The 17003-nt window shown below is 34.6% G+C and overlaps 1 protein-coding gene across 12 annotated transcripts in view; it reads left to right on the forward strand.

The window, feature by feature from the left end:
- The window catches only part of LOC123551778 (synaptotagmin-1-like), a 111132-nt gene extending 99720 nt beyond the window's left edge, over positions 1-11412 (forward strand). For all 12 annotated transcript variants that reach the window (XM_053541324.1, XM_053541320.1, XM_053541319.1 and 9 more), the window contains one exon: positions 6164-11412. In XM_053541324.1, the coding sequence (XP_053397299.1) occupies positions 6164-6349 (186 nt within the window). In that variant the 3' untranslated portion in view covers positions 6350-11412. The remainder of the gene's footprint in view (positions 1-6163) is intronic.
- Positions 11413-17003: the final 5591 nt, after the last annotated feature.

A 17003-nucleotide genomic window follows, 5' to 3' on the forward strand; every position in this document is an offset into this window, starting at 1 on the left:
CAGATAAACGGTTTCCGGATGATAACTCAAGAACGCTTGGGCCTAGGATCATGAAAGTCGATTGGGAGGTTAGTCATGACCAGCAGATGACCCCTATCGATTTTGAGATCAGTAGGTCAAAGGTCAAGATCACAGTGACCCAGAACAGTTAAATGGTTTCAGGATTGTAACTCAAGAACGCTTGGGCCTAGGACCACGAAAGTTGATAGGGAGGTTTATCATGACCAGCAGATGACCCCTATTGATTTTGAGGTCAGTATGTCAAAGGTCAAGGTCACAGTGACCCAGAACAGTTAAACTGTTTCTTGAAGATTACTTGAGAATGCTTTGGCCTAGGATCGTGAAAGTTGATAGGGAAGTTGATCATGATCAGCAGATGACCCCTATTGATTTTATGATCAGTAGGTCAGTGGTCAAGGTCACAGTGACCCGGAACAGTTAAACGGTTTTCAGACAATAACTCAAGAAAGCTTGGGCCTAGGATCATGAAAATTGATAGGGAGGTTGGTCATGACCAGTAGATGACCCCTATTGATTTTGAGACCAGAGTTCAAGGTCACAGTGACCCAGAATAGTTAAACTGTTTCCAGACGATAACTTGAGAATGCTTGGGCCTAGGATCGTGAAAGTTGATAGGGAGGTTTATCATGATCAGCAGATGACCATTTTTGATTTTGAGGTCAATAGGTCAAAGGTCAAGGTCACATTGACATAGAACAATAGAACTTCTGTGTACAGTGACCAAATAATTTCTGTACCTTGTGCAATTACTGAATGCATCAAGGGGGGGCATTTCATGTTGTACGAGCTCTTGTTAAAATATAGTCTTCAAGTTGTTTCTTTTGGTTATTTAAAGTTGTCTCCTGAGATTATGTGTTCAGCTCTGACATTTGAAATTAGGTCTTCTAGTGGTTTTCTATGTTTATCTGTAGCTCTGACATTTAGAACTAGGTCTTCTAGTGGTTTTCTATGTTTATCTGTAGCTCTGACATTTAGAACTAGGTCTTCTAGTGGTTTTCTATGTTTATCTGTAGCTCTGACATTTAGAACTAGGTCTTCTAGTGGTTTTCTGTTTATCTGTAGCTCTGACATTTAGAATTAGGTCTTTTAGTGGTTTTCTACGTTTATCTGTAGCTGAGACTGATGTCAATAATAATGGTCTTCTGTGTTAATGGATGTTCTAATATCTAAAATCTGGGCTTTCAATGGTTTCTTTTGTTTATGTGTTGCTCTAATGTTTAAATTCTGGTATTTCTGTGGCCTCCTATGTTTATATGTTTCTCTAACATCTAAATTGTAGACCTTATATGTATACATTTGTTAGCATTTCTGTGGCCTTGTAAGTTTGTTGTGTTTATATTTATATCATTAATTGTTGCCTCAGGATGTCATTCAATTGTTTACTGAGCTTTTATGTGTTTTTTGCAAGGAACTATAATCTATTTGTTTTGAGGAAACATTGTTTCATATAAAATAGTTGTTGTTTCTGCTGTTGGAAAACATTTCCCAGAGGACGTTATCTGCCAGGATGTTAGATTGATATCTCCAGCACTAACATCATATTACACCTTGCTATGTCATAAACAACATTTGCCCCCTAGAGAATGTAACATGCTTACTTTGATATGCTGCAAAGTTTAGAGGAATTGCTTGGAACTAAATTGTAGTATACTTATTTCTGTAGATTTCTGCCATTAGTAAAATTAATATTTGCTCTTTGAAGTAAATGCTTTTTTGCACTTTTTCTCATATTTCATAATTACAGCTACTTTGCTATCAATTTTAATGAAAATAATTATGGTTAATATAATGCAGGGATTTATCAAATGTTCTGACTATTTTAAATTCAGCAGTGTTGTTTTGTTAAATAAAAGTCTTAATATTTAAGGTAATGGACCTGTTTTGAGATTAGGCAATCTTTGTTCGATTCCGTATTCTCCTAATGCTATTTAGGCATTCTCGGGCTACTATTGCTGTTCTTACAAAAACCAAGCCGGAGAATTCTGAAATTGTGTCGGAGAATATGTGCTGCACCATGAGAAAACCAACGTAGTGCGTTTGTGACCAGCATGGATCCAGACCAGCTTGTGCATCTGCGCAGTCTGGTCAGGATACATGCTGTTCGCTAACGGTTTCTCTAATTGCATTAGTCTTTACACTCAACTCAAATACTAAGTCCAGATGATATGAAGTAGAGAAACAGTGTTGGAACAATAATGAGTTTATAGACTTAATGCTTAAGGTCTGATCGTGATCTGCACTGTTCAGATGTGCAGGCTGGTCTGGATCCATGCTGGTCACAAACGTACTATGTTGGTTTTCTCATGGTGCGGCTCATATTAAAATTGCCTTCTGTCTTTAAAGGATCACTACCTTAAAACAGAAAATTACTGAGAATGTCGTCAACATTCTTACTTCTTATTTAGACATTTAGACATTTAAGTAAATCTTTACCAAAGACAGTTCACTTTTCATTTTTAAAGTTACACCATGTGCTCTGTAGACTGGTTCACTTCAGTCTTTCAGTTTTTATCTTAAATGAAACCTGAATAAAAGAAAATAAAGACAATATACTTCTGTATATGTGTGTTTTTATACATAATGAATGTCTGCATGCTGCTTTCTGCCCAGATGTAGTTCTCTCCCCATGTACTTGCATGTTTGAATGATGCATGAATTGCATACTGTGAAATCATTAATATTTGTGGGGACTACTTTTTGTGTATTTTGTGGTTTAGTCAATTCACAAAATCAAATGCCAACAAACAAGTAAAATCCCCATTCATTTTATGCTCAAAAGTTGAATTCCACAATTTGTACCCTCCATGAAATAGTAGTTTTTGGTGAAACTCATGCATGCTCATGAAAATAAATGATTTCACAGTGTGTAAAGTGTACATGTATGAGATTTTCATTTTCAGGTGTTCGATGGTTTTAGCAGTAAAATCAGTAATAAATATTAGACACATTTCCAATCATGGCTGTAAGTAATTTGTTAAATGTAAATGACTTGACTGTTGCTATTGGATACAGGTGCTGTTATCACAAGTGATAATGAAAGGTTGGCAGATTTACTGAAGTAAAGGTGATAGATAATAATTTATAATGTAACAAATTTTGTTGTTTTGATGTTGCACTAAACCTGAAGTGTTTAATTCCTGTAACAGACTATATATTTTCTGTTAATAAGCGTATTGAAATATTTAGCCATTGATGTTGATTCCATGCTTATATCCTGCTCAGGAGATGAAACCACAGTTTGTTATGTGCCCATTTAAAAATGCGATGTATGCATCTGTTCATCCTAATATGTGTCTGGAGCAAATCTTTATTACTATTCAAGGTATTGACCTTAAGCTTGGTGGTGATGAGACTTTGTACAGAGTGCATATATCGGTTTGGTAGGTCAAAAGTTTGTCAAAACTTGAGGTCAAAAAAAAAGAAAAGAAAAAGTGAAAATCAAATCTGACATCATATTTTATGTCCAGAGCATAACTTAAAAACTGTTCAAGAAATTGACTTGAAACTTTGAATATAGGAAGTGGTGATTACACTATATACAAAGCATAAAAAGCGGTATGGTGGGTCAAAGGTATAGGTCACCGATTGAACTCAGAGGTCAAGTCTGAAGTCATGTTTTGTGTCCTAAGAATTACTTAAAATCTGATCAGCGTATTGACATCAAACTAGGCATATAGGTAGACTGGAGGCGTAAATGCAGCCAGAAATCTAGTATGTGATGTATTAAGCATTAAATAGTCATTGCTACTGTCTTTTTATGCCCCCGAAGGGAGGCATATTAGTTTTCAACTGTCCATCCATTAGTTAGTTAGTTTGTTCGTTCGTTCGTTAGTCACAACGTTAACTTTTTGCATGAAGGCACTGTACTCAGTAACCACTGCACCCAGGACCTTCAAACTTCAGATGCTGATAGTACTTATTGAGTACACCACCCCTACTGACTTTGGGGTCACCAGGTCAAGGTCACAGGGGCCAACGTTAACTTTTTGCATGAAGGCACTTTACTCGCGAACCACTGCACCCAGGACCTTCAAACTTAACATGCTGATAGTACTTATTGAGTACACCACCCCTACTGACTTTGGGGTCACCAGGTCAAAGGTCAAGGTCACAGGGGCCAACGTTTACTTTTTGCATGAAGGCACTTTACTCGCGAACCACTGCACCCAGGACCTTCAAACTTCACATGCTGATAGTACTTATTGAGTACACCACCCCTACTGACTTTGGGGTCACCAGTTCAAAGGTCAAGGTCACAGGGGCCAATGTTAACTTTTTGCATGAAGACACTTTACTCGCGAACCACTGCACCCAGGACCTTCAAACTTCACATGCTGATAGTACTTATTGAGTACACCACCCCTACTGACTTTGGGGTCACCAGGTCAAAGGTCAAGGTTACAGGGGCCAACGTTAACTTTTTGCATGAAGGCACTTTACTCGCGAACCACTGCACCCAGGACCTTCAAACTTCACGTGCTGATAGTACTTATTGAGTACACCACCCCTACTGACTGGGGTCACCGGGTCAAAGGTCAAGGTGCTGCGGGGGCATTTGTCACCATTAGTGACAGCTCTTGTTTAAGGTTAATTTTGACGGTAGATAGGTTTTGATGTAAAATAACTAAAAATAATAGACTAGTATAAATAAGCAGCATTGAAAGGATTCTAATAGATAAACTGTGTAAAATGAAGCACACAAATTAAACATTCTATTTGGTCATATGATGGAAAAATAAGTAAATCTACAACCACAAAAAGTTTCATTGAAATCTTTTGTTTTGGAAGTTACTCTTACGAGAAATGTCATTTGCCATAGAAGCCCATTGTGAATACTTACCAGAGGACCAATATTTTCAATTGATGTGATAAAAAATCAAGCGCATGACCCTATTGTATTTCCTTCTGATGCAATATGTGCTGGACTGGCTGGTAGTTAGGTGCAGTGAAATTCACTATGAATACTTATGTAATAAGATGTTATTTTCCATTCTGTTCAACTGATTGGTCAGATAAATTCTAAGCTCTTGATTTAACTTAGCTTGGATATATGGCTATGTCCTCGTAGTGTGCTCAACCTCTTTTGAACTAAAACTTGAAGGGTATATTACCAAGCTTTGTGGGTCTTGTGTTCAACATTATTAATGTTTCAAACTATTAAGGCACTACTTATTTCATGATCCTAAAATAATACATTCAGTTACTGGCAGAAGGATTATCAGAGGACGGGTGTATAATTTGGAATTATTTCAATGGTGACTTTCATTGATTTGAATATGTCTTTTAATAGAATAAAACAGCTAAATTAACTTTGTTAAGTTTTATTTTGGCAGTGAATGTCTAATTGTATGCATGTCAATGTTTAACATGTACTGAATTACTAAACTGACATATCCCTTGTTATATTCAAGGGAAGTAACTCTTTGTTTCCTATGAAGGCTGATCACTACCAAATCAAATGTAAGCCACAAGTAGTCCAAACCTTTCTTCCTTTCATCATGCTCTGTCTCAATAGCTTCATGTTTTCAGTATGTATTTGTGGCATTCTGTTTAAATATGCGTGCTCCAGTCACATGCCAGAAAAAATAGGGGTGTAAGAATTTTATTTCTTGAAGAAAGTGAAAAGGAGTGAATTCAGAGAGTTGTTTTTCAGTGAAGCATAACTTTCTTTTATAAAAGTTAACAACTCTTTTCCTATACAGTAGCAATATAATTCTTTATGGGAATATAAGTTTCTGAAAATCTGATATTCTAGAAAATCATTAAAATCTTCGAAAAAAAGATTTGTAAGTAAATGGATTTATATGAAATAAAGAACAGCCGGATTTAGTTGTGTTCAGCCTGAGTACAAGTATGAAACTTTTGTGCCTTTAAACTTTATGTTTACTAAGTCATAAATTGCATACACATCTTTCAAGAAATTTCAGGAATATAAATAGGGATAAAACTTGTGACCTTAATTTCAGTTACTACGGTAGTGAGTGAATGTTTGTTAAATTGTTTAACTTCTGGTGGAATAATTGGAACAGTAATTCATTGATTGTATACAGTGCTGCATGAGAAACTGTTTCTTTAAAGATCAATATTAGAAAGATAAGACTTAATTTCATGCAAATACAATGTATTGTAATTTCTATTTTAGAAAGTCACCTTGATAATAACAGTGGTTGATTATGATCGTATTGGAACCTCCGAGCCAATTGGACGGGTACTCCTTGGCTGCAACTCTACAGGCACCGAACTGCGCCACTGGAGCGATATGCTGGCCAACCCTAGGCGTCCTATTGCCCAATGGCATACACTACAGGAAGTACCTGAGAAAAACTAGAGATACAGTCAAACAGGAAGGATTATTCTGGGAAACATTGTGACCAGTCCTTCGATTTGAAGTGACATATGTGAAACAAACAGAATTTCATTTCTAAAACAATTGCATTTAGTAGAAAAGTAGAAAAAGTCATCAGTGTTGGGACCAAGGTATCTATGAAGGAATGCTCTATGATTTTCATATTTCTGTATATCTTACAATATTACTATATATTTCACAATTTGACATTATTTAATGTCACAGAATTCTTTACATCACATATATTATACATTATGCTTGGATGTTGTTTATCGATAAAGTTACTGATTCAGATTTTTTTTTAAATCAACAAGAACTGTATAAGGATGCTTATTATAGTCTGTTTTACATACTTACTAAAAATGTAGGATTATGTATTTTGTATCTACGCACACTGAATAGTTTATGTAATTCTACTATCTTTACAAAGTAAAATTTTCTAGAATTAGTTATACATTTGTAGTTGATCTACCTAAAGCAGTTTGGGAACGATATTTTTTTCCAAGCTGCAGTTGTTGCTTTTGAAAATGGTATATTGAAAAATATATCCTGAAAAAAGTTTAAGCGAAAATGTGTCAAAAAAACTTTGGAATTATTTATATTCTATTTCTTAAGGATCGTGAAAAAAAAAATGTCATTATGTGTAACAGTACTAAAATATGAGAATAGATTGAAAGTGAAATACCCCACTGTCATATCTTCACTAGTGAATGAAAAACAGTCATTTTCTTTTTCTGCTGTTATTTTACACATATTGCAAATACTTGTGAGTAAGCTGGTTTGTTACATTGCTATAATCACACTGCTGATTTCGGCCATTTCCTTTTTTTCTCAAAAGATAAGAGTTTTAGATAGGTTTATCTCTGTTTTAGTCCATTAATTAATACTGTAGATTAAGGGCAAGCACAATCTATGGGACTGATAATATTTAAAAAATCTGACAAAATATTATGGTGTATCAGCATAATATAGGCTTTTTCTTATAAGTTTCCTGGATAATAGAGAAATGAAATTACAAAAGTTCCATTTAATGACCATCACTTTTCAGACAACTGTATCAGTTTACAGACAAGTATATTACAATATTTATGTATCCCATCAACATTGGTTGTAAATGTGTATGAAAGCACATGTTACATTGATATTAATTATAATATGAGCCGCGCCATGAGAAAACCAACATAGTGGGTTTGCGACCAGCATGGATCCAGACCAGCCTGCGCATCCACGCAGTCTGGTCAGGATCCATGCTGGTCGCTTTTAAAGCCTATTGGAATTAGAGAAACTGTAAGCGAACAGCATGGATCCTGACCAGACTGCGCAGATGCGCAGGCTGGTCTGGATCTATGCTAGTCGCAAACCCATTATGTTGATTTTCTCATGGCACGGCTCATATATCATATATCTGTATAGAGTGTTGTATTGTGTAGAAAAAATCTTCTTTTTTGTCTTAAAATAACACAAAAAAATCTGACTGTTATACAAAGATCTGGATGTGGTTGTTGCAGTGATATATATAATGAAGATGTAATTCATGGCTGTGTGAATTATAGATGTAATTCATGGCTGTGTGAATTACAGCTCAGATCTGATATTGCTGAGATATATATGTTTGTAAAATTAACTGATGTTCATTATTTCTTTGTTTTTACTCTTTTTGGCTGATATTGTCATTATAGACTGTCTGAGTTGTGCATTAAAGGGAAGAAATAAAGTGGTATCATATAAGAGTTTCACGCAAATGGAAGAGTTACTGTAACTCCTCCAAAAATTTGAATTGACGTAACACATAGGTGAATGAAGAATTGAAAAAGTGACATTTATTCAATAAAAAGGCTTGGGATCATTTTGGAAGAAAATTTCTTGAAATAATACAGTATATTACTTTGATGAAGTGTTTCGACTCTGTTTAATGTTTTTCTGTAATGTAAGTCTTTAACATTTCTTTAATGTACCAAGCTGCGGTGGGGAAAAGTTCGAGCCCTGTCAGAGCCTGGTCTTGTTACTGAAATAAATGCCAGCCAGTTAATTAATGGTTACTGATTGCCTACCTGCCTGGTGCCAAGCATCCAGAAGTTATGCTGTTCAATATAAGTAGGTGTCTCTATAAAACAACATGGCTGATCTTTTCAGTATAGGTGACACTATAATGAACAAACACTTTATGTTTTATTTTTGTACCTGATCTGAATGTTTCATTTATTATTTACTGTTTACATCTAGAGAACTGTTGAAGAGATTATGTAAAAACTTCTCCTAAAGTTTAAAAGGGTAATGTAATACAATGATATGAAGAGGTTGAATAGTAGATCATGTGTAGTTATAACTGTGTTGTGATTATGATCATGTATTCATATGGAAATCCCATGATGGAATTGTTAGTTGATTTTTTGCTGTGATATGTTATTTTTAGATTTTTTTTTTGTTTTTATTAGGTCAGAGAAAGTAATTTTCAGATTCCTTAATGCAATTCTGTCATGAGCTTTAACATAAGAAAACAGAAAGTGATTTTTAAAAATAAAAATTGAAGCTCTGTTTGGTATTTTCAAGATATATGTTGAAAAGGTGTGACATAATAAATGGAAGAAGTTGATGTACCTACAACAAATCTTTAAAAAAAATGAACCCGTCTTATAAGAGGGTCTTATTTGAATACTGCCGATTTTTGCGCAAACTCCGGACCCCGTCTTATAAGTGATCCACCTTATAAATGAGTAAATATGATAGTTGTCAGTTAGTCACACACAAAAAAAAGCACACCAACGTTGAAATGCTTTCAGTACAGCTGAGGCTTTTACGAAAGTCTGCAGATATTTTCAGTAGGACTTTTCCATGGAAATGAACTGACACAGTTTTTTTTTAGAAATTGTTGATTTTTATCGTACAAGTGTTGACTTCGAAATTTTCACAACCAAAAGTCAAATATAAATTAGCAAATAATCTCCCTTTTAAGAAATTTATCACATTATGGAATCTCAAACATGTTACTTTCTGTGACTTTATTTACTTAGTGAATGATTGTGAATCTCTGATTGATTTATGTATCACATTATAATTATGTAAAAAAAGACGGTGGCCAAAAGAAACTCACCATTGAATTTAGAAAATGCATTTGCAGTTAAACGTTTTCTTGTAATGTACATTTAGCAGCATGCAGTGCATTTAATTTATCTTAATCAGGATTTACAATCTTTTATTTTACATTTGAAACATTCCATATTTTGGACCAAAAAAAACATTTCTTTTTGAAATATTCCAGGTCATATCAGTTGTGAATAAAGTGTATGTATGCTTGATTTTGAATCTTTAGTTTAACCCAATACTCTGCTAAATTTCTATAATGAACTTGTCCACCTTTCAATTTGGACAGTATCATCATCTGTTAAAAGGGGTGCATACCAAAAAAAGATACTGACTGAATGGCAAACAGTGCAGATCACGATTAGACTGCATGGATGTGCAGGCTGATCATGATCTGCACTGGTCGCAAGGGCAGAATCAGTCGTGTCCAGCATGATAAGGGTTGAAATGACTGTGTTCAGTTTTTTTTTTATCTCTTTAAGCATTAAGTCTATAAACTCATTATTGTTCCAACACTGTTTCTCTACTTCATATCATCTGGACTTAGTATTTGAGTTGAGTGTAAAGACAAGAGTATTTGTTACAAGTGACCTAAATTATAGTAGAGTAAAGAGGTTTGGGGATTTTACAGATGGGCAGATAACTTTAATTTGTTGTAAAGAACAATTACACTTTGAAACTGCCTATTTCAGGATAATGCCGTCGTTGGATAAGTTAACTTAAAGCAGAAAAAGGTTGTGGGTTTTTTTTTTTTTTTTTCAAATTAAATCTTGCTAAAATCATTAGTATGTGACTATATATAAGATAAAGTTGTGAAATTATGTGACAAACCGTCTGATCAAGAATCTAACCATCAGACACTAATACTCATAATACCTTTGTCTGTGGTAAAAATAAGTAAAGTTGAAAAAAAAACAACAAGATTGTTTTATTTTACAGAAATTTTTGGGTTTTATCCTTACTTGGTAGTACAAACTTAGCTTGGCAAAATAAAAAAAATGATGGGCTGAAATTAATCTGTATTTTCAAATTACACATCAGTACAAATGTGAGAAATATCGTAACATTAAAGATTTTAAACGTTTGTCTACTATAACCAGTCCTGTATATCCATTTAACAACTTGAAATGGATTCAGTTGCCATTACATTACCTTACCTTTTAAGCAACTTTTAAGTCTACTGATCCTGCAGGATTATTGACATTTATTCTGATTCTTTTGCAAAATTTTTTTTATCAAGTCTATCAGTCAGCAGAACATAAATGAGCTGCACCATAAGAAAACCAACTAATGCATTTGCGACCAGCATGGATCCAGACCAGCCTGCGCATTCGCGCAGTCTGGTCAGGATCCATACTGTTCGCTTTCAAACCCTATTGCAATTAGAGAAACTGCGCAGGCTGGTCTAGATCCATGCTGATCGCAAATGCACTATGTTGGTTTTCTCATGGTGCAGCTCAAATTATGTTAGTTTAACAAAAGTCTAAGTTTCTGACTTGAATTTAGTGTCATTTATACACTGGAGACATTCTAAGCCAGCATCAAGCAAAACATGAGATTCTCTTAGAAAATGTGCTTTTCTAATTTATGTATCTTTAAGCCAGATTAAAATATATTTTATGATTCATTTGAGAAAAATACTTAATGTAAGCACTGTTTATATCATTGTCAAGGGTAGAAATATCTTTAGGAATAGACTTGGAAAGACTTAAATTGTGAGAAGTTTTTTTTCCAGCTTGAATTTCAATTTCAATTTTTTAAAGAAAAGTGGAAATTTCTATATATTAAAAACAATAGATTTTCAAGATTGTCATTATATTTTGTTTGTTTTTATTAATTTGATGAGATCTTTTGTTGAATTATTTTACTACTGCTTTTACAAAAATGCTCTTTTTCAGAATTGTACAAAAAATCACAAATTCATAGAGAATTGTTTTGTTGGTGAATAAAGTCTTTTGTCCAAATTGGCGTTTTGTCTTTATTTTTAACCAAGTACTTACCATTGTCAAAATGTTCATATTATAAAGATTTCAATTTGCCATGATGCATACGTATTATATTATTATTATACCAGATTTATATAGCGCCCTTTTCATGATCAATTTCACGTTCAGAGGCGCTTTACATAGTTCAAATGCAGCCACACAGGGCGCATAAATTCATCCTCTACTAGTACAGACACACAGCGATCTGACCAGAGGGACAGATTGAGACAAAGCCCCCACGACAGAGAGATCAGAAATCAGATACAGGCTTGTCCGGCTAACAGCCTAGCTCGTTGCGAATAGACAGCCTGGTTCTTTAACGTGCCCAGTGTATAGCACTGATACGTGCAAGGATTGCCAGGGTTCCTGACCAGTACACCTCTAGTTGGGTGGGAAACACTGAAACTGGCGTTTCTAAAAATTCCAGAGTAGCTGCCGGGGATCACACCCCCGACCTCAGGATTGGAAGGCCAGTGTGCAAACCACTGAGCTATCCGTCCACCCATACGTAGTTGTCAAATAATAAACATTCGTGTTGATGCTTTGCACTCGTACGTATCACAGTTGTTTATCTATAGATTGAGCTGCAAAGCCCATGACGATTTTTCATTGGAGTTTAGAATGATGTTTAATATGATATTTATTGTCTTATATTTAAAGAGAAATCAAGAAATGACCTTGTTAAGACAGCAGACAAGCACTGTCAAGCAGTGTCTTTCTTTTGCTGCTGGTTTTCAACTCTGGACATAAATGGTATGGATGCAAAACCCATTTACCAGCCAGCTCAAAGGTCAAGGTCAAATATGGTTACTTGACAATTGACATGTGATAACAGTTGATCAACTGTAAACTTTATAAGATATTAATGAGGTATCTATTTAACATGGGCAAGATGATTTGCCTTGTGCAAGAGGTGTCAACAGCTCAAAGGACCAGGTGAAGGCGAAAGCGTGGAGAATTACAGCCTTGTTGCTAGTGCATAACATTACGGGTTGTGGAATTTTGAAATTACTAAGAAAATATAACCATCTTAAGAAGACAATACAAGAACAATGTAGCCAAGTAAAAGGTTGAGGTCAATGTTGGATACTTAATTATCCACTAAAGCAATAACAGTTGTTTTTATCAAGAACCATGTCATCACCTCAAAAATCATTTGAACCCCCGTCACCTTGACCTTTAAATGTGTCCAGTGTGACATACATGTGCAGCTGATTGTCATAACATTGATGATTCCACATACGATCGACTCGGAAATTCCTGCGGGGTTAGCTGGTATATCTGTAATTGCACTAGAAAAATTTAATACCATCTTGAATCGAATATTATAGATCTCACAATCAAATAAGTTCGAAACTCAGACACCCTTGAAACCTACATGGGAAGAAGATAGATATCATTGCTATACGAAACTCTTTTCAAACCCTTAATTAAGCAACCGAATTCCAATGAATGTGGTATTTCCGTTTCATTGCGTCACACTTCAACATCGGAACGTTACAAAACCCAAATTAACAAATATATCAACAAAAGATCCATCAAAATTATAGATGACCGCATCTGATATCATAATAAGCACTACAAATACTGGCTGAACATTACACTAGTGAATCTTTTGACCCAGATCTAGCTTAACTCAGAAAAGGTCGTGTCACACATGAAGATGTTGGTTAGAGATTGCATCATTATCGAAGAAGAAATGATCAACTTCCATCCAGTTGTGATCGAAGATCTTTGGATTACGGTAGACCGAGTAGGCAGCAAACCCCTAATAATAAGGGTATCCTTCAAACCCTATGAGTCAGTTACAGACAGCTCGGTAATCATTGCACAATCTATTGCTAAAATAGACAAACTCCATTCGAACGTTTGGATGGAGGTTAATCAAATATTTAGGAGGTAGAAGATCTGATTCTATCCGAGATGGGTTGGGATACTGTTAGTCCATCATCTGACTGAAAACATCCGATGTACAACAGACAAATCCTTTAGATTCGAAATGATGCACACCTTACGCAAATGTTAAACCTTTACTATAGAAATCATCATCTACAACAAATTCCACATTAGTCAGTCAGATTAAAGTCTTACCTGGCATCAACTTTGTTCAGGTAATAATAAACACTTCAGCCAAAATTCTTTACCATTAAAGGACTCCGAAAAGCCGCCTCCTTGTATATTGCACATACATTGTATTAAGAAATTCATCAGTTTTTAACACACACAAGTTTGTTTACAAGGTAAACTTGCTATACCAAGAATCGATCCAGGTGTACATCAGCTTCTTAGATAAGTTTTGTCCCACACCAAACTTTTAAATAATTTATAATTCTAAGCTGAAAAGTTAAATGTTACATTAACCTAAACAACCCAACCCTTTCAAATCCTCCATACTCCTTAACCCTCTCTCTAACCCGATCTCGTATTATCCTATTCCATTTATGTTAAATAAATCCTTTCCTATAATTTTTTCCTCCTGATTCCTTCTTTTTTAAGCATTTTTCTGCGAGTATTTATAAATATAATTTTCACGAACTGCATTGCAATAGCATGTTTACAAGTATTTCAATTTCTGTTGAAAACTTATTAATATCTGACCAGTTATAATAGTAAACAAAACCATTTAGGTCAAAACATAATGGATTTAAAAACATTTCGCCGGAGTATTAGAATATCAGAACTGATCTAATCATGTAAACAAAATGATTAGTATTTCTAAGAAGAATTTGAATTTTCTATCCTAAACAATATCAGATAAAGTAAACACAATTCAATGATGAATAAACTGACAGCTGACTGTCAGCAACAAAAAAAGAAACTGTAACGAAAAAAATATAGTAGACGGGTTGCTTCAAAAATCAAACAACAAATACATTTAAGTTTTATGCAAAATACAAAAAGGGGATAAGTACTAAGTGGTAGATAAAAGGTTGGGGAGTTTGGGAGAAAAGTGTGGAAAAAGCACGGATAAGTATTCAACTGGGAAAGTCATGTTTCTAGAATGCAGTCCCCCTACACCGTAAAAGACAAATTAATTCCGTCTGAACTGCTTTCCTTTAGAAACTACCGTAATGGGTAAACCAAAATCTAGTGGATAATCAGAAAAAAAACAAGGATAAATATCAAACAGGGAATGCTACGTGCCAAAAACGCAACCTTCCCAAAATGAAACCCACAGCACACAAGTGTGCACACTTTCAACATACACACTCACATAAAAAGCAAACAAACGAGGACAAAACAAACAAATAAAGGAACACAGTGGGGCACCGCCTTGGAACAGCCAGTGGCAAGAACACCACTTGGGAGCTTAAACTGGTTTATGGTGAGCACCCAAAGTCACTGGACAGTATAAATAAAAGTAATCCCCGCCAGGTGAATCTCTAACTCACGCATTGGAAACAAAATACATGGCATGTATAACACAAAAATGCTCCTGTATTATTATATAAAAAGCATGCAAACCTTAAAAACCAAAAACGTATGCACTCAATGCCTTTGCAGAAGACAGAGCATCAAGAGAAATACCCTCAAGGGCCCGACGAAACAGGCCAGAAGACAGAAATCAAAACAGTTCAGTCCTGGTATGATTTAAAAACTGCTTATCACTAAAACTGAAATTCGAGTTCAGTTGCAGAAAAACAAAACTGACTTGAAACTGCATGAAAACTGCAAATCTGTCAATACAAACTGAGAGATCTTAATGTAGATAACTTTATGCACGTTCGGATATTTTTTTTCTACAATGTAGTTCTAATTTGATTAAACCTTTGATTTTACAGTGCTTCAAAATATACATAGAAAATTAATCAAATAAAAAAGATAAGGTCATGTGCTTGATTTTTTGCTAGACTGATTTGAAACATGGTGAAATAAAATTGATAGGTTAGTATGTTTGTTGTTGTTTATTTTTATCGTTTTAGATATGATTATAGAGACCCGCGCATTTCAAGCTTGTTTAAGACAAAATTTAGAATTGATAAAAACAAAAACTTTATTTAAACAGGACAACATATTAGCTAGATAGTCCCGGTCTAACATAATGATATAACAATTTTATTCTTAGTATGTAACATAGACAGTGAAGTGCAAGACATGAATTAAAGAAGAACTGTTATTTGTAATCCCTGGACCAAAACCCTGAAAACTCTAAGTACGGGAAAGCGTTCGATTATATCTAAAAATTTGTTATCATGTCCTTATAAATTACAGAAACTTAGACATGAGAAAACATAACAACACGTCGTATGAAAATTTGAACACTGCAAGACAATTAGGAGAAGAACTCTATAAGACATTGTCTTTTGTTCTAATATCCTATCCATACAGATGTAATATATGCTTATGTAACTATATGCACATATATGTGGAATAAATATGTTTAAACTAAGACAATTACAAATTGTGATATCAAGAGAGAAAAAAAATAACATTGAAAAAGAAAACTATGGTGGCATGTTTCTGCCAATCAAATTTCCACTTATTTATCTCGGTAAATTTTCGTAAACATGTCTCTTATTCAATTATTATCTGGCAAGTGGCAAAACCGCGTGTTATCCACTTAAGTATCTTGACATGAAAAAACTGTCTGTTAGTGCCCGCTAAGGCCGTTCACATATTCACTTACGTTAACTAGGTATCTTGAATTTTGTCAGTCAGTTATGATTACGATACCTAAAAATAAACACTGTTATGTCATCCACTACACCAACGCACTCAAAGCAGTCATGGTGGCTACAATTGCTGCTAATCATTTTGTAAAATACTGGGGAAAACGAGATATATAAGGAATTCTTACTATAAATCAGAATAAGTAGTTTTTTGCAAAGCATTCAGCCTCTAAAATTTCTTTCAAAATTAATGCACTGCCTGTCATTGCATTAAATACACACTGATTAAGTCTTTTATGGATAATTTTGGTCTTTATTTTATTATCTTTCGAAACTTACACCCGATGGTTTTTACTATAAATAAGGACAAAATACATATTTATTTCCCAAATTTTTCAGCTGTTTTGAGTTCTTTTAAATGCCTTTGAATATTACCTGTCGTTGATATAATATACATGATTCATGATTTCATGATTTTTTTTTCTGCAGTACCCATTAAATACAGGATATATTTCAAAATGTGCAATAAAATACTCTAAACGCACTAGAAAGGCTCAGAGAAACGCGACTCCCACAGTTGTTATTGATCTTGCCAGAACCCTTGTTACAGTGCAGCAGTCAGACCTTATTCTCCTTGATTTTAGCAAGGTTTTTGACAAAGTTAGTCGATCATACTAAACTACTTTACAATCTGCATGGTATCAGAGGCTGCACATATTTGGCTATAACATAACGTTCAATAATGATACATAATGACCATGCGTGCGTGTGTGTGGCATGGGGGTGGGGGGGGGGGGGGCGGGTGTTAGAGAAAGTTAAAGACTGTCAGGTTTCCTAGGTTACTCAATCCACCTAGTGCTTCCTTAACAGTTGTGATAAAAAAGGTGCAAAAACCTAACACCTTATATATGTACCTTAATTCCCTTAACTGCGAATATATATACAAATAAACTTTTGTAC

Source organism: Mercenaria mercenaria, chromosome 4 (assembly GCF_021730395.1).
Source record: "Mercenaria mercenaria strain notata chromosome 4, MADL_Memer_1, whole genome shotgun sequence".
Taxonomy (NCBI): domain Eukaryota; kingdom Metazoa; phylum Mollusca; class Bivalvia; order Venerida; family Veneridae; genus Mercenaria; species Mercenaria mercenaria.